Raw genomic sequence first — 25,904 nt, 5'->3', positions numbered from 1 at the left:
ATGAAAATTCCCAGATATTTTCCAGATTAACTGTTATCTAGCCACAACTTTCCAGTCCTTTATTTGCAAACCTGTTTTCTTTAATCCATTTATTAACTCACCTTTCAGGATTTAGTGATCATTCTACTTGGAGTCCTGAATGTACCATCAATTATCAAACATCTAGTGATGTCTGCAAGGAGACAAGTTTTAACTGTGCCCAAGACCCACAAATTCTAAAACACAGCCCACTTTAGCTTCAGTTTTCTCTATTCTCATTATTAGGCAGAAGGAAAGTTCTAAGCATTCTGACTCTCTATTTCCCATTTCTTGATTCCAACCTCTAGAGAAAGATAGAGGCAAATTTTTAAGCAATGAAGAATTGAAGAAATAAATCTTTCCTTTTATAAATGGAAGAAAGTTACTGGGTGATATCAATAAATAACTAGGAATAAAACACAACAACTATCAGAAAAGGTTTCATCCCATAATCTGATGTCTATGCCTCTATCTATCAACTGAATAGTAATACTGATAGCATTTTTATGTGATTATTACATTTTGACTATTAGTATAAAGTAAAAGTTCTTAACCTGTAGTCTTTATTTATAAACTTTTTTTTTTATTTTGATAACTGTGCTTTAACAGAATTAAATATCTTTGTAATTCTCTCTTTTAATTGATGCATTGAAAACTTCTGAGAAGATTCCATAGAGACTTCACCAGGCCACCAAAGGGATCCATGATACAAAAATGGTTTAGGAACCCTTAATATGGAAAGTAACTACAAAATAATGATAAATTCTTACAATGTTTTATAACATCACAAAGCTTTTGGTATTTTTCTTGACAATTAAAATATTCCCAATATAGGGGGAGCAGCCATCATTATGCTTACTTGATAAATAAAGCATAAAAAGGAGAAAAAATGACTTACCCAAAGTTACATAACCAATTAATTATAGAGCTAGAATTAATATTCAACAGTGAAGTAAATAGATGCTATTTCTCTCAAACACAGGAACAAATTATACCTAGATATTTTTTATTCTAGGCTCTGCTCCTTCCTGGTTTTCAGGCTATCCAATAAATTTTAAATGATCTCTCCTAGATCTATTTTCGAGGTCAATTGTTTTTCAAAGAGGTTGTTTCACACTGTCTTCTTCTTTCTTTCACTTTTATTGCTTCTTAATTTCTCAAAAAGTCATTAACTTCTATTTGCTCAATTCTAATTTTTAAGGAATTATTTTCTTCAGTGAACTTTTGTACCTCCTTTTCCATCTGGCCAATTTAAGGAGTTTTTTCTTCAGTGAATTTTTGTTTCTCTTTTACCATCTGGCCTAGTTTATAAGGTATCCCTCCCCCTCCCAGTATTTTTCATATGTGCATGTCTCCTTTAACCAAGCTGCAGTGTTTTTTTGTTTTTTTTTTGAGGGGATATTCTAACTTACTCTCATTTCTCTTTACAATTTTTTTCTAACTCGCTTACTTGGCTTCCAAAATCTTTTTTGAGCTCTTTAATGGCCTGAGATCAATTCATATTTTTCTGGGAGGTTTTGGATGTAGGAGTTTTGATTTTGTTATCTTCTTCTGGGTACAAGTTTTGATCTTCCTTGTCACCATAATAACTTTCTATGGTCAGAAATTTTTTCCTATTGTTTGTTCATCTTCCCACCCTATTTCTTAATTTTTAACTGTTAAAGTAGGGCTCTGCTTCCAGGATGGAGGGCATTCCAAGCATTAAGGATTTTCTGCAGCTGTTTTCAAAGATACTTCTAGAGAATTGTTAAGCTTTTAATTCTTCCAAGGTGGTATGCTCTAGGGAGAGATGTATTTACTACTTTCTTGGCCTGTGTTCTGATTTGTGAGTAACTGCTATCACAAGCACTCTTATCTGCTCCAGTACTAAAGGTAGTTACTCTATAGTAACTACAAGCCCTGGTGTGCTAGTGCTCCTCCTCATCCTGGGACTGGCACCCAGTATTATAACCCAGATCCAAATATAAGAAAAGCAGAGTCCTGATTCAGTACTAGCAAAAAAAAATCCCTGTAATCTCTTTTTAATCAGTTGTTCAACTCCCATCTGTACACTGAGAGATCCAGAAGCAACTTCTCTCATAACTGATTCAGTGGCTCCAAGGTATACTCCTGGTTTGCTGGGGCCTGGTTTCTGCTGGCATAACCTGTGCTAGTCTGTGAATTACTTTCACCCCAATACAACTGACCTCCTTTCCTGCCAACCTTCTAAGTTTCCTTAGGTTTGAAATTACTTCACCCTGTCCCTTTGTGGTTTTGCTACTCAACAAATTGTTTTATGCCATTATTTAAAGATGTTAGGAGGATTTGGGGGAGAGCTCAGGAGATCTGCTGCACCTTTTCTCTGCCATCTTGGCTCCATCCAGGCAATTTCTTAAAATAAGATAACAATGAAGTTCATTGCACCAATTGATTCTTCCTTTTACATGAATAATTAGATGCCATTGTTAACTGGTCTAATTTCTATATTGCTGTATTTCAGGAAAGAAGGAGGCCCAAGGAGAGGGGGACACAAAGGAAAACAGAGAAATAGTTAGGGTAACAGAACCCTAAGAACATACAAGATTTGTTAAATTACCATCTTATAAGACTCAAAGCATTTACAATAATAACATCAAAGAGCACTGATCACAGATCATTGGACAAAATAATTTAAAAGTCTGAAATACTGAAAGAATCACCAAAATATGACATGGGACATGATGTAAACAAATGCTATTAGAAAAATGGCACCAATAGATTTGCTTGATGCAAAGTTGTCACAAGCCTTCAATTTAAAAACCCCCACAATATCTGCAAATAACTATAAAGCAAAGTATAATAAAATGAGATATGCCTGTATTATAAAGTTATTAAAAACTACTATATCCCCTAATAAAAGATATGAGAAGACACCTTCATTCACTTCTTTGCTGAAGTGGGAAGTCCAAGGAGGCAAAAACATTGCATATACTTGCAGACTTTCCCTATGTACTGATTGGTTGCAATGATTTTTTTTCTCTTCCTCTTTTTCTTTTATACACATACACACACATCTCTGGAAGAGGAAAGGGATATTGAAAGAATTTCTGATGATGGAAAAAATATCAATAATTTTTTTTAAAGACCTCCAGTGAGGGGGGAAGTCACACCTTACACTCATCGCTCCAAGCTCTGCCCTATCAAACAAAGAAGTCTATTCCTTCTTCCCTAGGTCTTGTCCATGAACTTCAATTATGCTTCTTGTTTTATAACTTGCTATTCAGTCTCTGGAACACATCTGAGGAATACATCTAACAGTCTTGTCAAGACAGAAATAGTAATGCTAATGCCAAGAATCAATTTCCTAAAAATAAACTTTAATCTATTATAAACAAATTATCAACACAAAACTAAATTTTTAAAAACAAACCTCAAAGATGATAATGTCTTTATCAAAGACTCTTTTGGCACTTCTGACACAAAAATTCTGCACTGAGTTGCAGTATTTTTCTTACTTCCCCTCTGAATTCCATAGGAAAAAAACTTAAATCTAACTAAATTTTCTGTCTTTTAAAAAGTGTTTTACCTCCATCTATTTACCAATATAAACATGGCTATCATAAACATTTTGCATTTGTATGCCAATGTATAGTTTTTAAAGAACTTTCATATATATATATATATATATATATATATATATATATATTTGTAAGTATATGTGTGTATGTATGGATAGCTTAATTTGATCCTTACAAATGCTATAACGTAGAAAGAATAAGTTACATACTTAGAAGGAATCTTTCAAAATCATCCAGTCCAATTCACTCATTTTGCAATGATGTCATGGTGCTGTTATGTTAGGATGCTATAAAGGGTATACAAGTGGCAGAATCAAATTTCAAAACTATAGTCACAGACTTAAAATCCACAGCTTTTCTCATTCAATGTATGATTTCTACAGCAGTAAAGGTTAAAAGTTCCATTTCACAGGTAATGATCACACCATATCTGAAGTGTTATATCCAGTTCTGGGAGACACTATTAAAAAAAGATACTGACCAATTAGAATAAAACCAGAGGTACACAACTAGTATAACATGGCATGGTATGGATCAGCCACAAAGACCCTGGGAATGGTCTTCTCAGCCTGGGAAAAGAGGAAATTAATACAAGATCAGGAATTCAGAATATTCTTGATTTGCTTATTTTGCCCCTATGTATGGGGAGTTTTGAGGATCTTTTGAAAGAAGACAAAGACAAAAGGTAGGAAAGCTTCCACTGAACATGAGAAACAGGAACATTTACAGTTCCCTCCTTCAAAATCAAGCTTCCATTGGAGCCTATGAAAAGTGACTTCTAAGTAGACAAAATGTTTGTTTTTTTTAATCACAGGGTGCTTCCCTCAATAGCTGGGAGACTGAGAAAAATAGACATGAGAAAGTAACAAACTTTAACCCTTACCAATGTCCTGCATCCCACCCCTGCATTTGGAAAGCCAGTCTTTCTGATTCATCTTTCCTTCACAAAAATACTCCTCTAACCTCAATAATAAAATACATGTACACCCACAAATATATTTATAAATTATCTTGCAATGCTGATCTAACTTAAATTATCAACTGTCAAGTGTAATAGAACAAACTCTTCCATCTTTCAGAAGCCCTCTAGATGTCACTTAAGTTTTATACTATTTTAAGATTTTAGGCCATCAACACACTGTTAAATTAATTGAAGATTGCATTGTGTTAGTGCACTAATAAGTTATGACATACAAAAGTTTGAATATTTTCAGCAATTTAAGAGGAGAAAAAAAGAATAAAATTAAACAAAATTTTCAAAAGAAATATTTAAGTCTTACCAGAAACCAATGGGATTTTCCAAGACAGAGATTCACATCTTGCTTAATCTGTACTGGTGCTATTTGCACTGCTGAACTGCTAAAATTCTTAATGCCATAATTTCTTTTCCGCTCAATATAACTCCAAGCTCCAGGTCCTATATGCCCAGAAGGCAGGGTTCTCATAATTGCTCTAGTTCCTGTATAAACAGATTTTTTAACTTCTTTATCATTTTTGCAAAATCTTCGAATTAACAAAGTGGATCGCTCCTTTCTGTTTTTAAAAAAATCCTCTTCCATATCTTCTTCAAAATTATCAGTACAATCTTCCAAATGACTCAAAAAGGGCTTGGTAGGCATTCTTCCAGGAAAATCATCACCACAGAAACTTTTATTTGAACATGCCATTTTAACCTCCTGGCAAGATCTTTCTAAGCATAAATATTTATCACTTAAGGTATCATAGTTATCACATCTCTTCAGTCCATTCTTATGGTTATAATCATTTGTCAATTCCATTAAGCTGCAAGTATATGCTGAGTAATTGTCTTTTTGATCATCTCCAATATTTGGTAGTTGTACACAGTTGCCACAATCATCTAAAATTAAGCCATCAGATATGGTACAAAAAGTCTTTGATGCATTTCTCTGAACTGTATAATGAAAATGAAATATAGCCATATTATCAGTATGACCTTTGTTAGTCTGAATAATTGTTGATCGACTTCTTATGGGATTTGTTTCTCCTGAAGAGTCAACTTCTAGTTTAATTCCAGGAAACATGTTTCTTTCCAGTGAAGATGAAATTCCAGTATCCAAACACAGATTTTCTTCTGATTTAGAGTCACATGACTCACAGAACTGGCTATGTGAACTCTGGCAGTTATTAGGCATGTTGTTACAGTTAATGTTAATATATTCCATTGACTCTGGCATGCTTCTGTCCCTAAAGTTTTCATGGATATTCTTATCACTGATTGCTTCTTTACTTGATACTGAGAAAATATTGGGCAATGAATTTTCAATAGGTTCTTCTCTAAATCTGTTTAAACATGAGAGAGTACGAGGGATTTCTTTGTTTGGTTTATTAGTATGTCTTTTTATAACACTGATATCTGAGACATTTTCACTACTTTCATCTATAGCTGAGCTAGCAGCTATCACTTTTTTCTGTGTCACAGGAACAAGAACAGAAGCTACCATTTCTTCAGAGGTCATCTTGACATACACTGACTTCAGTTATTGGGTTTTTTCCTCTTTAAAGATCACATCATGATTTTTATGAAATAACAATTTGCTAGAAAAAACAATCTAACATATATAAGTCCTCTTCTAAAACAGCAATTATTCTCTTCACACAATTGCAATAGGAAAAAAAAGGGTTACTCCTCTGGTAACTTAGTAACATGAAATGTTTTTCCAGAAGATTTTTGTACGTATGGTAATTTTGTAGTTTACTTTTGCAAAAACAGTAATTTTCCACCCCGTCTGTTCTATGAGGTGCAATGGAATTATTTTATTTAATTTTTAGCAAAAGGGGCATTCTGGAATAGCTGTTCCATCAATTAGGTACATTTGATACAGGTATCAATTCAGGAGTTTCCTGCAAGGAAAAAAAAAAAGAGAAAAAACATTACACTGTGTTACATACTGGATTTTTTAAAATAATTACAATTTTAAAGTACCTGAAAACATTGCCAAGTTATTAAATCAGTTTTCACAATCAGAAATGTGTTTACTTTTTAAAATAATACTAACCAACAAACATTTATAATATTAACTTTATTTTGAAATAATTACATCTACAACTTTCAGTAAGATATTGTCAAAGGTGCAAGAGTCGCAAAATTCTAAATTTTTAGATTATAAATATGTTCTATATTAATTAGATCCACTCTTATTTAATTTAACCTTTGTCTATGGAAGTAACACTAATGTCTGTGATTATTTAATTATTAAAGCAAATATGTGTTTTAGTATTTAAATAATATTTTATCTGTCCTAAATTTCTATAGATACAAATGTAAACTTTTATGTTTTCTTGCTATTATATTTTATACTTACAAATGTTCCTTCTTTCTTTCCTTCTTAATTTGCATTAGTTACATATCTTCTCTCAATCATAAACATAATCTTTTACCCATTCTCAAGCATATTTATGGAGATTTTCAAGCATACACTAAATAGTAATAGCTAATAAAAGCTAACAATTATATAATTCTTTCTATGTATCAGGCAATGTACTAAGCATTTTTCAATTATGATCTCATTTATTTTGACCTTACAACAAAATGCTATTATTGTTCATATTTTGCAAATGAGGAAACTGAGGCAAATAGGTTAAATGACTTGCCAAAGATCACATAACCAGTAAGTATCTGAAGCCAACTTTGAATTCAGTTCTTCTGATTCCACGATCAGGCTTTTATCGACTGTGCTACCTATCTGCCAAGAGTCAAGAGAAGGCAAAAAACATATTCTGATGGAAATTTATTGTAAATTCTAGTGTCCTCTAGTATGAATGTGATGTAAAGGAGTCATGGTAGCATTTTTTGTTTCATAGGCAACTCCTAACAGTTTGATGAACTTTTCTTTTTTTTATGAGTAATTTTTTTTATAACATTATTCCTTGTATTCATTTTTTCCAGATTTCCCCCTCCCTCCCTCTACTCCCTCCCCCCGATGACAGGCAATCCCATACATTTTACATGTGTTACAATATAACCTAGATACAATATATGTGTATAAATACCATTTTCTTGTTGTATGTTAAGTATTAGATTCCGAAGGTATAAGTAACCTGGGTAGATAAACTGTAGTGCTAAAAATTTACATTCGCTTCCCAGTGTTCCTTCTCTGGCTATAACTGTTTCTGTCCATCATTGATCAACTGGAAGTAAGTTGGATCTTCTTTATGTTGAAGATATCCACTTCCATCAGAATACATCCTCATACAATATTGTTGTTGAAGTGTACAGTGATCTTCTGGTTCTGTTCATTTCACTCAGCATCAGTTCATGTAAGTCTCTCCAAGCCTTTCTGAATTCATCCTGCTGGTCATTTCTTATACAGCAATAATATTCTATAACCTTCATATACCATAATTTACCCAACCATTCTCCAATTGATGGACATCCATTCATCTTCCAGTTTCTAGCCACTACAAAAAGGGCTGCCACAAACATTTTGGCACATACAGGTCCCTTTCCCCTCTTTAGTATTTCTTTGGGATATAAGCCCAGTAGTAGCACTGCTGGATCAAAGGGTATGCACAGTTTGATAACTTTTTGGGCATAATTCCAGATTGCTCTCCAGAATAGCTGGATTCTTTCACAACTCCACCAACAATGTATTAGTGTCCCAGTTTTCCCACATCCCCTCCAACATTCATCATTATTTGTTCCTGTCATCTTAGCCAACTTGACAGGTGTGTAGTGGTATCTCAGAGTTGTCTTAATTTGCATTTCTCTGATCAGTAGTGATTTGGAACCCTCTTTCATATGAGTGGATATAGTTTCAATTTCATCATCTGAGAATTGTCTGTTCATATCCTTTGACCATTTATCAATTGGAGAATGGTTTGATTTCTTATAAATTAGAGTCAGTTCTCTATATATTTTGGAAATGAGACCTTTGTCAGTTGATGAACTTTTCTACTTAATAAAGTTTTTAAATGCAAAATACACAAAGGATGACAAAGTAAACCAATTTTACTGAAATTGAAAAATTATCAATTTTTAAAAATTTCTTATAGATTTTAAGAAACTGTTAAGAATCTGAGTTTCTCACATGTTCCTTCCAGGATCATAGAAATGTAGAACTGGAAGGAACCTTAGAAATTATGCAGTGCACGTAGTACATGCCCCTAATTTTTACAAAAACTAAACAGACTAATTTGCCTATGGTCCTACATATAGCAAGCAGCAGAAACAATGCAAATCCAGACCACTACTATCACTTTCTCTCTCACTTTCTCTAAAATAGAAAGACACCTTCCCACCCTCCACTGCACACCCCAAAAAAGTAAAGTATTATATTGTGCTACAAAATACGCTTTTAAATGAAAACATTGCCAAATTATTAAACATAATTTTTATGATCAGAATTTTTTTAAATCATACCAACCATCCTAATTATAGATTTCATTTAAAATGTAAATTACATTTTGGAATAAATGTATTTGCAATTTCAAAAAGATTCTGAAGTCCTTTATAGCTGGATTCCTGTGTCCCTGGTTGCAAAAATCAATTACATTAGTGAGGCTTTTGTGTCTCATTGATGCTTTATCAGGATTTGGCATACCTTACATTACAGAGAAGGTGTTAATCATCCCCAAATGCTTTAAGAAACAGATGGTTTATATATATATATATATATATATATATATATATATATATAATATATATATATTAATAGTTTTTATTTACCAGATATATGCATGAGTAATTTTACAACATTGACAATTGCCAAACCTTTTGTTCTAATTTTCCCCCTCCTTCTCCCTGCCAGATGGCATGTTAACTAATGCATGTTAAATATGTTAAAGTATAAATTAAATACAATATATGTATACATGTCCAAACAGTTGTTTTGCTGAACAAAAAGAATCAGACTTTGAGATAGTGTATAATTAGCCTGTGAAGGGAATCCAAAATGCAGGTGGACAAAATTAGAGGGATTGGGAATTCTATATAGTGGTTCATAGTCATCTCCCAGAATTCTTTTGCTAGGTATAGCTGGTTCAGTTCCTTATTGCTCTATTGGAACTGATTTGGTTCATCTCATTGTTGAAAATGGCCACATCCATCAGAATTGATCTTCATATAGTATTGTTGTTGAAGTATACAACGATCTCCTGGTCCTGCTCATTTCACTCAGCATCAGTTCATGTAAATCTCTCCATGGCTTTCTGAAATCATCCTGTTGGTCATTTCTTACAGAACAATAATATTCCATAATATTCATATATCACAATTTATTCAGCCAATCTCCAATTGATGGACATCCATGTAGTTTCCAGTTTTGAACCACCACAAAGACAGCTGCCACAAACATTCTTGCACAGACAGGTCCCTTTCCCTTCTTTAAGATCTCTTTGGGATATAAGCCCAGTAAACACTGCTGGGTCAAAGGGTATGCACAGTTTGATAACTTTTTGAGCATAGTTCCAAATTACTCTCCAGAATGGCTGGATGTATTCATAACTCCACCAACAATGTATCAATGTCCCTGTTTTCCCACATCCCCTCCAACATTCATCATTATCTTTCCCTGTCATTCTGGCCAATCTGACAGGTGTGTAGTGGTATCTCAGAGTGGTCTTAATTTGCATTTCTCTGATTAATAACGTGGAGCATCTTTTCATATGGTTATAAATAGTTTTAATTTCTTCATTTGAGATTTGTCTGTTCATATCCTTTGACCATTGATCAATTGGATATTGGCTTGATTTTTTAGAAATTACAGTCAATTCTCTATATATTTTGGAAATGAGGCCTTTATCAGAACCTCTGACTGTAAAAATGTTTTCCCAGTTTATTGTTTCCCTTCTAATCTTATCTGCATTAGTTTTGTTTGTACAAAAACTTTTTAATTTGATATAATGAAAGTTTTCTACTTTGTGATCAATAATGATCTCTAATTCTTCTTTGGACATAAATTCATTCCTCTTCCACAGGTCTGAGAGGTAAACTATCCTATGTTCCTCTAATTTATTTATAATCTCATTCTTTATTCCTAGGTCATGAACCCATTTTGACCTAGCCTTGGTGTACAATGTTAAGTGTGGGTCAATGCCTAGGTTCTGCCATATTAATTTCCAATTTTCCCAGAAATTTTTGTCAAACATTGAGTTCTTATCCCAAAGGCTGGGGTCCTTAGGTTTGTCAAACACTAGGTTGTTAGAGTTATTGATTATTTTGTCCTTTTGACCTAACCTATTCCACTGATGAACTAGTCTATTTCTTAGCCAATACCAAATGTTTTTGGTAACCGCTGCTTTATAATATAATTTTAGATCTGGTACAGCTAGGCCACCTTCATTTGATTTTTTTTTTCATTAATTCCCTTGAAATTCTTGACCTTTTGTTTTTTCATACAAACTTTGTTGTTATTTTTTCTGTTGTTAAAATAGTTTTTTGGGAGTCTGATTGGTATAGCACTAAATAAATATCGATTAGTTTAGGTAGTATTGTCATCTTCATTATATTTGCTATCCAAGAGCATTTAATATTTTTCCAATTGGTTAGATTCAGACTTTATTTGTGTGGAAAGTGTTTTGTAGTTTTGCTCATATAGTTTCTGATTTTACCTTGGCAGATGGATTCCTAAATACTTTATACTATCTATCAGTAGTTACTTTAAATGGAATTTCTCTTTATAACTCAAACTGTTGGATTTTGTTAGTGACATGTAAGAATGTTGATGATTTATGTGGGTTTATTTTGTATCCTGCAACTTTGCTAAAGGTGTGGATTATTTCTAATAGCTTTTTAGTAGAGTTTTTGGGGTTCTCTAAGTATACCATAATATCATCTGCAAAGAGTGATAATTTGATCTCCTCATTACCTACTCTAATTCCTTTAATCTCTTTATCCATTCTTATTGCCAAAGCTAGCATTTCTAATACAATATTGAATAATGGTGATAGTGGACAACCTTGTTTCACCCCTGATCTTAATGGGAATGGTTGCAGTCTTTCCCCATTACATATGATAATTATTGATGGTTTTAAATAGATGCTACTGATTATTTTAAGGAAAAATCCATTTATTCCTATACTCTCAAGTGTTTTAATAGAAATGGATGTTGGATTTTATCAAATGCTTTTTCTGCCTCTATTGAGATGATCATATGATTTTTGTTATGCTGGTAGTTTTCCTAATATCGAACCAGCCCTGCATCCCTGGTATGAATCCTACTTGATCATGATGTATTATCCTGAGGATGATTTTCTGTAGTCTTTTTGCTAATATCTTATTTAAGATTTTAGTATCAATATTCATTAGGGAGATTGGCCTATAATTGTCTTTCTCCGTTTTCAATCTATCTGGTTTGGGTATCAGTACCATGTCTGTGTCATAAAAGGAATTTGGTAGGACTCCTTCATTCCCTATTTTTTCAAATAGTTTATATAACATTGGAGCTAATTGTTCTTTGAATGTTTGATAGAATTCACATATAAATCCATCTGGTCCTGGAGATTTTTCTTAGGGAGTTGATTAATAGCTTGTTCTATTTCTTTTTCTGAAATGGGACTATTTAAGCAATTTACTTCCTCCTCTGTTAATCTAGAAAGCCTATATTTTTGGAGGTAGTCATCCATTTCACTTAGGTTATCAAATGTATTGGCATAAAGTTGGGCAAAGTAACTCCTTATTAGGAAATTAGGAATTTTCTCTAATTTCCTTCTCATTGGTGAGAAACAGGTGTTTTTAAGTTTATTTTGTTTTGATATACTCTTTGAGAAAGAATTTTGTTTATTTTTAGGAGAGGTGACCGTATTCCATCTTGGTTCAAGTAGGCTGGAACTTCCTAGTGTAGATGATATAAGGTTGTTTTGATCTGTTGCTGATTATTTTGCTGGTTAAGAAAGGTTTCTCTCTTTCTCTCTCTCTCTCTCTCTCTCTCTCTCTCTCTCTCTCTCTCTCTCTCTCTCTCTCTCTCTCTTTCTCTCTCTTTCTCTTTTTGCTGAGGCAATTGGGATTAAGTTACTTGTGCAGGGTCACATAGCTAGGAAGTATTAAGTGTCTGAGGTAACATCTGAACTCATGTCCTCTTGATCAGGGCTGGTGCTCTATGTCCTGTGACATCTAACTGTCCAAGGTTTCTCTTTTTTTACACTCTGCTCTGACCAGTGCTGTTCTCCCACACTCCATAATGAGCCCTGTGAGAATTTAGTGTAGTTATATTGGCTAGATACAAATTAATTCATGAAGGACTTTAGTTTACAGCTTGAAGAGGAAGGCATGAAAAAACAGGAGGGTTCAGGAAATTTCCATCTGGCCAAAGTTAAGGGTAAGGTTAGGAAGAAAAGCCAATATGAAAAAGATAAGGGTAATTTGGGTTAGGAACCAGAACCTGGAAAGGGAGAAGTGGAAGAAGAATGGGGCTTAGCCTATTAGTGAATACTCAGGTGGACAATTACTGTGAGGAGATGACTCTTAAATTTCAGGTTCAAAATACTGGTGAAGTTGAGATAGAAGTAATTTTGAGAATGGTAATCATTAATTGGAAAGCCAACAACTCAATGAAATGTCAAACAGGAAATGTTTTTAAATACTGAAAAAGATTTCATATGGAGGATTGAGTAGTAGTATTCTGTGTTACTATAGAGGACAGACCTAAAACCAAAGAAAAAAAGTTACAGAAAGATTTGAGCTGAATGATGAAGCAACACTTTCTAACAATTATGGCTGGCCAACAATGGATTGGCTTTGAAGCACAAGGACTACCTACCTGACTGCCTTCCCAGCTGGATGGAGGAGGAGGCTGCTGGCCCCATTTCTTTACCCAGCCTCCCTCCATATGGCCAAGAACCCATGACTTCTGCAGCTTTTGTGATTCTTTCTTGATCTTAGCTGAGCAAGCATCTGATGAGGAATATGCCTGGGGCCAGCAGCAACTTTGTAAATTCTAAAAGACCTAAGAGTCCCAAGAAATTTACAGGAGTGGCAGCTGCACTGTTCCTGAAGTAATGTCTGGCAGGAGAAATATCTACATTGGACAGAATGGTCACCAAAAAGAAAAAGGATGGCCCAATTTGGCCACTGTTCCAGTAGACTTTTACCATGGGTATCTGGATAGTACAAGGGAAAGGTGAAATGTAAAAATGGCTATGTAGGAGGCATAACCAGGATAACACAAGATTTAGCAGCTTCTATATTAAAGGACTGGAGAGGCTGGAATATTATATTCTGGAGAGCACAAAGTTAGGATTACAATACAACTATCCAGCAAAACTGAGTATAATCCTTCAGGAAAAAAGGTGGATATTCAATGAAATAGAGAACTTTTAAGCATTCCCATGAAAAGACTAGAGCTGAATAGAAAATATGATTTCCAAATATAGAACTTAGGAGAAGCACAAGGAAAGGGATCTCATAAAGGACTTCAGATGGTTTATATATTTATATTCCTACATAGGAAGATGATACTTGTAATTCATTAGAATTTTCTCATTATTAGGGCAGTTAGAATATATATATGTGTGTGTGTGTGTATGTATGTATGTATATATATATGTGTGAGTGTATTATTTATATATACACTGCAGAGAATATACACACATACGCATATATACACAAAGAGAACAGATTGAGTTGAACATGAAGGGATAATATCTAAAAAATAAAATTAAAGATTGAGAGAAGAATATACTTGGAAAATAGGAAATGGAGAGATAGAAATGTACAAATTGTTTGCCATAAAAAAGGCAAGAAATAGCTTTTTGTGGAGGGGGGAGAAAAGAAGGGGAGGAGAGAAGAAAAGGGGAATGGGGAAAAAAAATAAAACAATTCCTTCCAAGAGCTTAAATTAGCTCAAAGAGAAAATAACATACATATCCAATATAGATAAAGAAATCTATATTACTCTGCAGGAAAGTAGGAGAGAAAGGAGATACAAGAAAGGGGGGTGATAGAAGAGAGGCAGGGAGGGGTCAACAGCAAAACACTTTTGAGGAGGATCAGGGTGAAAGGAGAGAGAATAAAATAAACAGGGGGAAAATATGTTAACAATAGTAATTGAGAAAAGAATTTTAAAGCAAGCTTCTCTGATGAAGGCTTAATTTCTCAAATGTATAGGGAACTGGGTGAAATCTCTTTTTAAAAAGTAACAGCCATTGCCCAATTGATAAATGATCAAAAGATATGAATTATGCCCAAAGGGCTATAAAATCATGCAAATCCTTTCAACTAGTAATACCACTACTAGGCATGAATCCCAAAAGAGAATTTTTTAAGAGGAAAAAAAATCTTTTTGTACAAAATATTTATACCAGCTCTCTTCTCATGGCAAAGAATTGGAAACTGAAGGGATGCCCAATTGGGAAATGGCTGAATGAATTGTGAATGGCTGAATAGTATGTGATTATTATGGAATATGTATGTGATTATTATGGAATAGTATGTGATTATGATGGAATGTTATTGTTTTATGGGAAGTGATGAGCAAGATGCTCTCAGAAAAACCTGAAAAGTCCTCCCTGAACTCAAGCAAAGTGAAATATAGTGTACAAAGTAATAGTAATGTTGTGGGATGATAAGCTGTGACTATAAGATTTTCTTTCATTGGTTTAAATGGTTTCAGGTCAAACATTTTCCATAATGTCTACTGTTTCTTGAACAAAATGCAAACTTCTCAACAAGACATTCCACAACTTGACTTCAACCTATCTTTAGAGCTTTATCTTATACCTTTCACACATTCTACTTTATTCTTCATTGTACAAGCTTGTCCATGAGTTGCTCCCCAAACTCAATATTCAACTTCCTACCTCCTTACATCATTCAAGCACTCTTACATACCTTACTCCATGCTCTAAGAATTTTAATCCTCTTAAGGCTCAGCTCAGGCACTACTACCACCTCCTTTATTAAAGTTTTTCTGATGCTCCTAAAGGTTCCTTTTCAAATTTTCTTCTTTTACTTATTTTTATTGCATCCATTGCCATCACCTAAATAGAAATTTAAGCTCTTGGAAGGAATTGTTTTATTTTTGTCTTAGCATACTTAGCTCCTAGCATAGTGTTTCACATATAGTAGATGCTTAAAGAGAGAATTAAAACTATAAATGTTTCCCTCACTTAATTTTTTCTCCTTCCCCATATACAAACAATGTTTCACTTGTTAGGTTTAAGAGAATCAGCATATAAATCAGTACTCACTCTCTCTTCACCTGGTTCCCTCTCTTCTTATCTCACTTACTCTTTGTCACCTTCCCTGGATATGTTCACAGCAGGGAATTCAGTAAATACCAGAGACTTGGCTAAAGAACAAAGCACTTTGCATTCTCCCAAGAAACCTATTCACAATAGCTCCAATTAAAAAAATTTAAACTCCAAACTTGGAAAGAAAATCTGAGTGAAAATTTCATTTTTCAGTCATTCTTTCCTTCATCTTCTTTTCTTATCCTTCTCCTTTCTTCCTCACACAGATGCATGCTGACATAAATAAAATGAAATAAAGCTTTTAGGTTCAAAGCCAAGCATAGCAATAAATTAAATCCCAATATATACATAATTCCTCCCTTTTAAAAATAAAAATAGTAAGAAAAGGGAAAAAGGAAGAAATATAATTACTAAGTGAAACATGGCTTCTTGGAACAAGTTTATTCCAATTCACACATCCTATTATCTAAAGAATACTACTTTTAGAGATGTTTACAATATACCATAATATTCTTTTTACTTACACTTCCTACTGATGAGGTAATAGGGAACCTCAAAATGATGAGGTAACTTGAACCAAATCATTAGGTAAATACCTAATGAGGTATATACCTCAATAGGATTAAGTGAGGTCTAGTGGCAGGATTCGGGGTACAGGGAGTCACACGGAGCTCCCCTGCAATCCCCTTAGGATTCGGTGCAAGAATACAAAGTTAAATCGGGTCTAATGGCGGCAAGAGTCCCCTGTAAATGAATTTACAGGCCGAAAACCTAGATGGGTAAAAAGATGTTTATTGCCGGGTTTGGAAGCAAGGTTAAGGTCTAGTTAGTAAAAGGCATTAGATAGAGGAAGATAAACGCCGAAAGCGGCGGGGACAGAGAATCTCTGATGCAAGCATCTTAGCTGGCATCTTTCAAATCTCTGAACCAAAGATGATTATAGCTTTGCTCTTTTTTATCTGCTTGAAGAAGCAATGGGCGGAGCTCAGGTTAATTCCTTGAAGGCCAGATTTTTGGCGGGCTTTATCCAAGCCACTCAGATCCGGTGGGGGGGGGGGGGGGGGCGGGTACAGCCCAAACTAGTTTGATCAGATCTTGTATCAAAGGGGGCTGAAAACCCAAACCAACTGGGGGCTGGGTACAGCCCAAACTGGCTCAGATACGGATCTTTTCCCTTAGGAATATCTTGTCCCAAAGGTAGATCAGACAAGGAATCTTAAAGGGGCTATGCCCGCAACACTACTGATACTGAGCTCTAAGTAATTCCTCTTGAAGTAGCCTGGGACTTACCATCCCTGATTCTAAAAGAATGTATATTGTTTTGGTGGAATGAAAAGAAGAAGGGAACCGAGTGCTACACTGACATTCATGGTATTTCAGGATGCATCCTCCAGCTTGCTGGATATGACTTCTACAGATGATTTAGAAGAGTATCTGGATAAAAGTCACACAAGAATAATGGAGTAGATGAGTTATAATCCATATTGTTGAAGAGAGTACCAATATAGAAGACTTTGTTATTTGATCACAACTCGAGTCCTCACTCCAGCTCTGAAATTCTTTTAACTGACTATTCTCCTCACAGCAGTTGTTCAAAACCTTTTTCACTCTTAAAACACCCATTTATCCCCTCCCTATTCCTCTTAGCATTCCCCTGCTGATAACAATAAAATTTAGGCAATCCCTTGTAAGTACTGCTCCAAGGTTCTGCACATCATATCCTTTCATCAATATTACTCATTCTACTGTCTCCTTTACTTCAATCTTGTAGAAATAGTGGGATATTCTGTTTGTCAGGGTCAGACTTTCAACTTGTGTATTTGATTCCATTGTTTTTGTCCACTCCAAGATCACCCCCTTCCTGTACCATCTTTTTAAACACAATCTCTTTTTATTCTTGTTTTCTATAAACTTGCGCAGATCTCTATCATATTTTTTAAACATCTCCATTTGATGTTGTCATTCCCTCTAGCTATTATCTTAGCACTTTCTGATCATTTCAGTTTAATTCCAAGATAAAGTAATATTCATTACCTTCACTTCTTTGCCACTTAATCTTACTTTCTTACAATTGATTGTAAGAATCAATTCAAGTATTAAATCAAATGCCGAATCAACAATCTGAACTTGACTTAATTGAACTTGAACTTTCCAAGATTATATATGATCTCAATTACCAAAACCAATGACTTGACTGTTCTGGAACTCTTTGCAGATTCTGCCACAACCTCCTTCTACCACCATGGCAATTATCTCTGGGTACCTACCTCTATTTGTCTGCTTTTCTTTCAATCTCCTCTTCTGGGTCATTATCCATATGCCTCTTCCTATGCATAGGTCTCTGTGCTTGGTCTTTTATGGTCTCTCTATACGCACTCTTTCAGTGATCTCATTATCTTACATAGATTCAAATACAACTTTAAACAGATGATCCCCAAATCTATAGGAGTCCCTCTATGCTTCTCTCCTTCTTTTTCACTCTCCTCTAACTCTTTCACTTCTTCTTCCCTTCAGCTCCAGTTCTGTATCAAGAATTTCCTTCTATGTCCAAGCACTTAGCTTGATACTTATAATCTGGTTCTTAAGGAGTTTACAATATTTATGTTTGCTAGTAGCCTCCTCAAAGGTAGGAATTGTGTTCTATTTTTCTTATATCTTCCCATGGTACCAACTACAGTACTCTGCAAACAGCAGGTGCTCAATATGTGTTTGCTGGCTGTATATTATATACATATAGATACATACTAATATGTAATCAATTTTAGACCCTTTTCTCACAGAATCACAAGATTTGTAATATCAGAATTAAAAGGGGTCTCATTTCTTCTAAATTAATATCTGAGATATGTTTTTAAAACTAAGTTATACAATTGATCTAGCAATTACTGAATGGTTTGATACATACTAATACAAAGAAGTATTTATTGAGGACCTATGTACTACAATATATAAAATATGGTGTAATGGATAGAGATCTGAACTGGAAATAAGAGAAGTGGGGTTTGAATCCTAGCCCTATTTGACATGGGATAAACCACTCACCTTCTCTAGTTTTTAGCTTCTTCATATATAAAATAAGGTGAGAAGTTAGATCCGATGACATTTATGTCTCTTCCAGCTATAAAATTATTCGAAGAGCATAAAGAAATTCTAAAATATTGAAGAGAAAATAAATTCATGTAAGAAAAAAGCAGCAAATGACACATTTTACATACCATCATGATATATACTTATAATAAAAGTCCATAAAGTCCTACTCTAATCCCTCACTGTGGCCTTGTGGCCCTTTCTGGGCCTTTGAAGGCTGATACAAGTGAAGCACAAGTTCTGACACATCTAACATGCTACAAAGACTTCTGAGTATGGCCCCAGCACCGGGGTATGTCTGATTTCCAAAGACTGGCCAATCCAGTCAGGCCAATAAGCCTGAGAGAGGCTTATTCACAAAAAAACTGGCCATTCATAATATTAATGCCGCATTTCCACATTATTGTATTGGGGGAGGAAGGCATAATTTACTTATCTATGAATGTGTTGCCATATCTGAAGACCTTTTATCAATCCTCCTCTTTTCTACCTCTTTGGATCATTTGAAGCGACTGAACAATTCTCCTGATCCATCTATCCCTTCCCATGTTTTCCTATCATTGCTTTGTCCTGATTCTCCTACTATGTACTGAACCATAATTCACTTTCTACTTCCTAACAATGAATATATTTCAAATACTGTTTCTCCTCTTAATACACTTTATTGGTGACTTTATGAGTTTCTATCTATGGATTTAATTATCATCTACATACACATTACTCCCAATTTCTTCCCTAGTTTTTTCCCTTAGCTCCAGATATCTCAAACATCAAGTATTCAAAACTGAATCCATTAACTTTCACCATAAACCTATCCTTCCTTCAAACTTCCCTCTTTATATCAAGTGAACCATTATTGTTCCAGTCACCTGAAAGGTTTGCAACTTCACAGAGCACACATCTTGCCAATTCTATTGTTATCTCTCAGACATCAGTTCCCTTCTCTCTATTTACCTTATATTTCCAACACTAGTTCAATCAATCAAAAATACTTATTAAGTACTTACTACGCACTAGACAATGTGCCACCAGAGATTTTTAAAAATAAGAAAGGTAAAAACACAATCTCTGTTTTCAAGGAGCTCACATTCTAATAGAGGAGACAACATGAAAACAACTATTTACATACACTCCCAAAAGTCTTAATCTTTAAGATATTAAAGCTTAAATTTATAATAAGAGTTTTGGAAGACCCTAAATAGTGTAAATGGTAGATAACTGGAGAATGAAGGCAGTAGCAGAGGGCAGGATGGCAAACAGTCTCTTATAAAGGTGAGATTGCAGGTGACTCTTGAAGGAGGCCAAGTGAGTCAGGAGAAAGTGATAAGAAAGAAGTAGCATTCCAAGCATGAGGATAGCCAGTGAAAAGATATGGAATTGGGAGGAAGAATAAGAAGGCTAGTTTGACAAATTAATGTGGAACATATACTGAAATTAAGAGACTCAAGAATATGTATACAATTAGAATAATATTTCACTAGTCCAAACAAGGGATAATGAGGGCCTGTGCTGGAGGGCCTTGGGCTGGTGAGGGAAAGACAATGAATAGAGAAAAGGGAATATCTGCAAGAGATAAGGAGAAATAAACTATAAGATTTGACAACTGGTTAGATATTTGGAATGAGTAAGAAGGCACTGAGGTTGCAAATTTGGGTGACTAGAAAGAAGTGCTGTGCCCTGGACAGTAATGGAGAAGTTCAGAATAAGAGTGGATTTGCTAGATAAGATAATAAGTTCTATTTTGAACATGTTTAACTTAAAAATGCCTGTGGAACATCCAGTTTGAAATGTCTGAGAGGCAATTGGTATGATGCAAAACTGTAGGTCAAGAAAAGAGTTAAGAACTGGATATAAGGATGTGAATATATGCATAGATATATGTGAGGATATGTGCTCAGAAATGATAATTGTACCTAAGTGAGCTGATAAATTCACCAAGAGAGAAAGTAGAAAGAGAAAAAAACAAAGTTCTAAGACAAAGCTTTGAGGAACGCCATAGTTAATGGGCATTAATATATGGGTGAAAATCCAGCAAAGATTTAGTCAGGGATCCAAGAGAAAGTAGTTATCACAAAAACCCAGAGAGAAGAAAGTGTTCAGGAGGAAAAAGTAGTCAACTGTGTTAAATACATCAGGTAGGTTAATAAGGATAAGAAGTTAAAAAAAAAGTCAATTAGACTGGGCAATAAAGAGATGAGTGGTAACACTAGAGAAGGTGGTTTTCAGTTATGTGAAGAAGCTGCAAATCAGAGTGCAGAGGTTTAGAAGTAAGTGAAAGGAACAGAAGCAGAGGCACTGAGTGGAGATATGTGCCAAAAGTCACCACATCTCCCACATCTAGTGCATCTCTACTCACAGCTGCCAGCCAAATTCAAACCCCCACTAGTTTTCACCTTGCTTACTGAAATTTTCTTTTAATTGGTCAGGTATCTCCTGTAATCAACTTTCACAAAGTTGCCAAAGTTATATTCCTATAGCACAGATCTGACCAAATCATTTCCTTATGTGATAAACTCCAATGAATTCTTAAACCATTAGGTTCAAGTACAAACTCCTTTCCAGGGCATTTTAGCCACTGTACAGCCTAGCACCAACCTACAATTTCTAGCCTCATTATCTACTACACACTCTGAAACACTCCGATCTAACCAATCTGATCTCTTTGTACTTCACAAGCAAAGCTCCATTCCCATCTCCATGCCTTTTTATTCACCATCTCCTATACCTAGAATATTTTCCCTTTTCATCTTTACTTCATAAATTCTTCTCTTCCTCAAAGATAAAGATTTTCTTCATTAACTTTATATTCCACCCAAGCTCGCTTTCTTGCTACTCATCATATTTGACATTTCATCTTCACCTCCATGCCTTTGCAATGCCTATTCTCCATGCCTAAAATGTGCTCCCTCTTCAAGAATCCTTACTCTTTCTCAAGGCACAAGCACAGCTTTGTATTTTGTGAAACTTTTGTCTATCTCCATAATTTCTACTTTGCCAGCCCCCTATTATCTCATATTTTAAAATTTATTTTGTATATATTTTATTACACTTATAAAAGCACGTGTTCCTACTTCAGATTGAAGTTAGCTCCTTGAGGTTAAGAACAATTTAATTTTTGTTTTTACATACCTACAGCCTACCATAGTGCCTGGCAAATAGTAATTTATTAATAAATGCTTATGGATTGATAGATGCATTCTCCCAAGTAATATTATTTGTCAGCAGGGTTATCTCACACTTTTGCATTTATATCCCCTTTCTTCCAGTTCTAAATCCTATAGCAATAAACACAAAAGGAAACAGAAAAGGGAAAGATGGCTGAGATTCAAAAGGCAAGGTCAAAGAAGTTGATAGTACTTACTATAGGTCTTTAAAGTAAGAGATCACGTTATATTTGATTTTTCTAAAAAAGGAAGTCATTGTGGCCTGGGAAAGACACTATCACAAGAAATAAAAGATCCTAAACGAGAGAATTTTAGAGAAAATTGCATTTTTGAAAGTTCATACAGTCAATATTGATAGCATATTTTAGAAACTTAGGAGTGAGGGGGAAAAAAGATGTGTCTAATTCAAGTGTAGTGTGTTACCTGAGTGAAAAAGTTAAATGTGTTTCCTTATTGTGCTTATAGTTCAAATAGCTGATATTTATATCTTAAGTTTACAGAGCACTTTCATTATCTGACATTTACAAAAATATATACATTATTATATTTAATCTTCAAAATAAACCTGAGGTGGCTATCACAGTCATACTTATTCTTTTATAGATGATGAAATTTTATGTGATAAAATGACCCATCATCACACAACTGGTGACACAAGCAGAATTCACAAGCATGTCTATCCTACTCCAAGTGCAACTTTCTTTCTACTCTACTACAAAGAAGTTAGTTAATACTAAGATAAACACTACTCGTATAATGTAATATTTGAAATTAATATTAATTAGTATAACACTTTCAAAAAAGTACTGCTGAATTGCTCCTTCAAATATTTGTGATGGGGGGGGGGGGCAGCTAGCTGACACAATGGATAGGATACCAGCCCTGAAGCCAGGAAGACCTGAGTTCAAATATGGCCTCAGACACTTAACACTTCCTAAAGTGTGACTAGGCAAGTCACTTAATCCCAATTGCCTCAGGAAAAAAAATGAAAATAAAAATATGTGATGAAAGTTGATTTACTCTTGAATTAGATAAAACACAATACTTCCCGAATACAATCACACATTACAATCTATTGGTAAAATGATACTGATTTAATAAAAAGAAGAGATGATTCTGCCTTTACAAAAACTTTGTTTACCCCTACATACACACATACAACTCTTCAGATTTAATCAATATTATCATCCCGATAAAACATTTTGCAGGTCAAATAATTTTTTATCTAGAAAATCATCAATAATCTACTGATAAAATATATGGTGTGACACTTGTAAAGCTCCCTAAATGCACCCATTCTTTTCATAAAAATACTCATCTATGATGTCTTTATATAAGAACATATTAACAAGAAGTTCAAATTATTATGCCCTTGTTCTTTTAATGGGAATCAAATCAAATTCTAAATGGAAGCCCAAATCAATATCAAATAGATTTTTTAAAATTCCTAACATTTGTTTTTTGTCAAAATTAAAACTGAAAACAGTCTGGGTTAAAACAAAGTATTTCTGTGTTTTAAATGCTCTTTAATTTAACTTAAGAACTTATTTTGCTCTCTCCATACACCCTACCCTAACCCTAACAAGGATGATCACTTTTTCTTATCTCATAAAATGTAAAGTATAAGGCATATTTTCATTCAGACACTCACAAAGCAGAAGTCCTAACACCTACCCTGAGTATGCTGAAAAATTCTGCTTTGGAGAAATTCATACAGCTAATATAGATAATGCATCTTAAAAGCATAAGAGTGATGGGAAGAAAACGAGGTATTACATGTTAAACCACTACTGGATTGCTTGTTGTCTAGGGGAGGGGAAAGATGAGAAGGGAGGGGAAAAAAATTTGGAGCACAAGGTTTTGCAGGGGTGAATGTTGAAAACTATCTTTGCATGTATTTTGAAAAATAAAAAGCTATTATAAAAAAAGAAAAAGATTCATTACATTCAAATGTAGTGTATTATCTGAGTGAAAAAGAGAATGTTTACAGAAGTATTCAATTTACTGTACTGATAGTATAAATAGCTGATATTTATGTCTAAAGTTTATAAAGTACTTTCGTTATCTGATATTTTAAAAATACAAACTTTTAAATGTAGTCAATTCTAACCCAAATAATTTCAAGCTATTTGTTATACCCACAACTGAGAGTAAATTCAGTTGTTTGTAATTCAGGTTGTATAAAAAGTTTCAGACCATTTCTGAACCGCTAGGAAAACCTTTTCCTCTGGAGATACAGAAACTAAGTTGAATGTTAGAGGAAAAATATGTGCTGATTTCTCAGGGTTATTATAGTCAATTAGAATCCATATATCTTGTTTTCAGTGAGCTTACAGTATAATAAGGAGATAAGACAAAAAATTTCACAAATACTCCATTATGAGACTTAATTATTGCTATTTTATTATTGGCGACCCAGTTATTGGGACTAATGGTAGTTATGGTTTTTATTTCAAGTAAAAACACAAAACTGGATCAATACAAAGCACACTAGTAGTTTACAAAACCATGGCATGGTTCTAAAAAAAAATAGTCACAAGTGTTAGAGCTCAGAATAAGCTAAGGCAGGTGAAAAACTCAAAAGGCCAAGCAAAAGGATAAGCTGCCAAAAGAAAAATGAGGCTCACAAAAAAGTAACACAATGAGTAGCTCAGAGAACACAATAATAAGTATTGCATTTTTGGCTTCTGTTTTCTCTTCCAAGATGAAAAATCTTTGACCTGAAAAACAAGTAGCTTCAATAACTAACGGGTAACTAAAACTTCAAATAAGAGGTGTAGCTAGTAAGAAAAAAAATCTACCTAGTTGTTCTTGCTAAATTTAAATCATTAATCCCAGAAATTTCATCCTAGAAAACTGGAAAAAACTGCAGATTTGCCTTCTCAGCCACTTTGAGGGCTATTTGAAAGCCTAGAGAACAAGAAAGGCACCACAAGATTGAAAAAAATCAAATAACCTGATTTTTTTTTAAAGAAAAAGAATGGATCTGACAGATCACAAGATGTTCAGCATTACTGCAATTCTTGGCTATTCTAGATTCTAGAATACAGTATTAAAGAGATAGTTAACTATTAGATGGTTAATATCTTAAAAAGGAAAAAAAATGATAGACATGATTGGCACAATGGCAGAATAGTTGTTTTCTTTATCTTTCCAATCTCAAAACTTCACAAGAATGAAATATGCAGTAAATCTATAGTTTTAGTTAAATTCACAAGAAGACAAATCTAATACAAAAAGTCTCATAAAATATCAATAGAGAATAAAAATACTAAAGTTTCCCCTCACCTAGCCCACCTCACATATCAGGTTTGTGTTTTAATATCCAGGCTGATGTAGAGCCTTCAGAATCTACCAAGGCAGTGATTTGGTCTGAATATTACATTCAGCCCACAAAAGTCAGGACACAATACACCCTAGTTATGAAAAGAAAAGTGTAAAGTTCTGTTGTCTCCAGAGACTGCTGATCACTCTCTGGGAGATCTACTGTCTCAACTCAATCTCTCAGCCAGATTCTTCTTCCTGTAGAGAGTCGCCAACTCTGACCTAGAGTAGAGACTCCTCTCCCTTGCTCAATGTTGCTTCTTTTATCCTCCCAGAGAATGGGCGTGGAATAATTCAGGGGCTTCTGGGAAAAATTACTTCAACCAATGAACTTGCTCCTCTCCAGGAGTTCACAAGTAAAACTCCCAGTAAAGGCCAGAACTAGAGAATTGTTAAGTACCAATTTAGCACTTAGTAAGAACCCATCATCTCATTATCTCATTAGCACTTAGTAAGAACCTAACAGAAAAGAGAATACAATCATGGTTGGGGAAGTGAGGAAGAAGTAGGGGCAGTATGCAATACATAGAGCATCAGCTTTAGAGTCCTAGTCAAGAGGACCTGAGTTCAAATCTGACCTCAGACACTTCTAGCTTTGTGACCCGGGGCAAGTCACTTAACCTTAATT

At 34.4% G+C, this 25,904-nt stretch overlaps 1 protein-coding gene across 7 annotated transcripts in view; it reads right to left on the bottom strand.

Moving 5' to 3' along the window:
* PLCE1 (phospholipase C epsilon 1) overlaps positions 1 to 25,904 on the bottom strand; it is a 337,489-nt gene that overhangs the window by 289,168 nt on the left and 22,417 nt on the right. For 6 of the 7 annotated variants that reach the window (XM_074295914.1, XM_074295919.1, XM_074295918.1 and 3 more), the window contains exon 2: positions 4,835 to 6,416. In XM_074295914.1, coding sequence (XP_074152015.1) covers positions 4,835 to 6,031 — 1,197 coding nt within the window. In that variant the 5' untranslated portion in view covers positions 6,032 to 6,416. Of the gene's footprint in view, positions 1 to 4,834; positions 6,417 to 18,743; positions 19,026 to 25,904 lie in introns of those variants that run through there. The other variant, XM_074295915.1, reaches the window with a different exon arrangement.

Source organism: Sminthopsis crassicaudata, chromosome 2 (assembly GCF_048593235.1).
Source record: "Sminthopsis crassicaudata isolate SCR6 chromosome 2, ASM4859323v1, whole genome shotgun sequence".
NCBI classification, from domain to species: Eukaryota; Metazoa; Chordata; class Mammalia; order Dasyuromorphia; family Dasyuridae; genus Sminthopsis; species Sminthopsis crassicaudata.
Note: the sequence above shows the minus strand (reverse complement) of the source record. Positions and strands in the feature narration are given on the sequence as shown.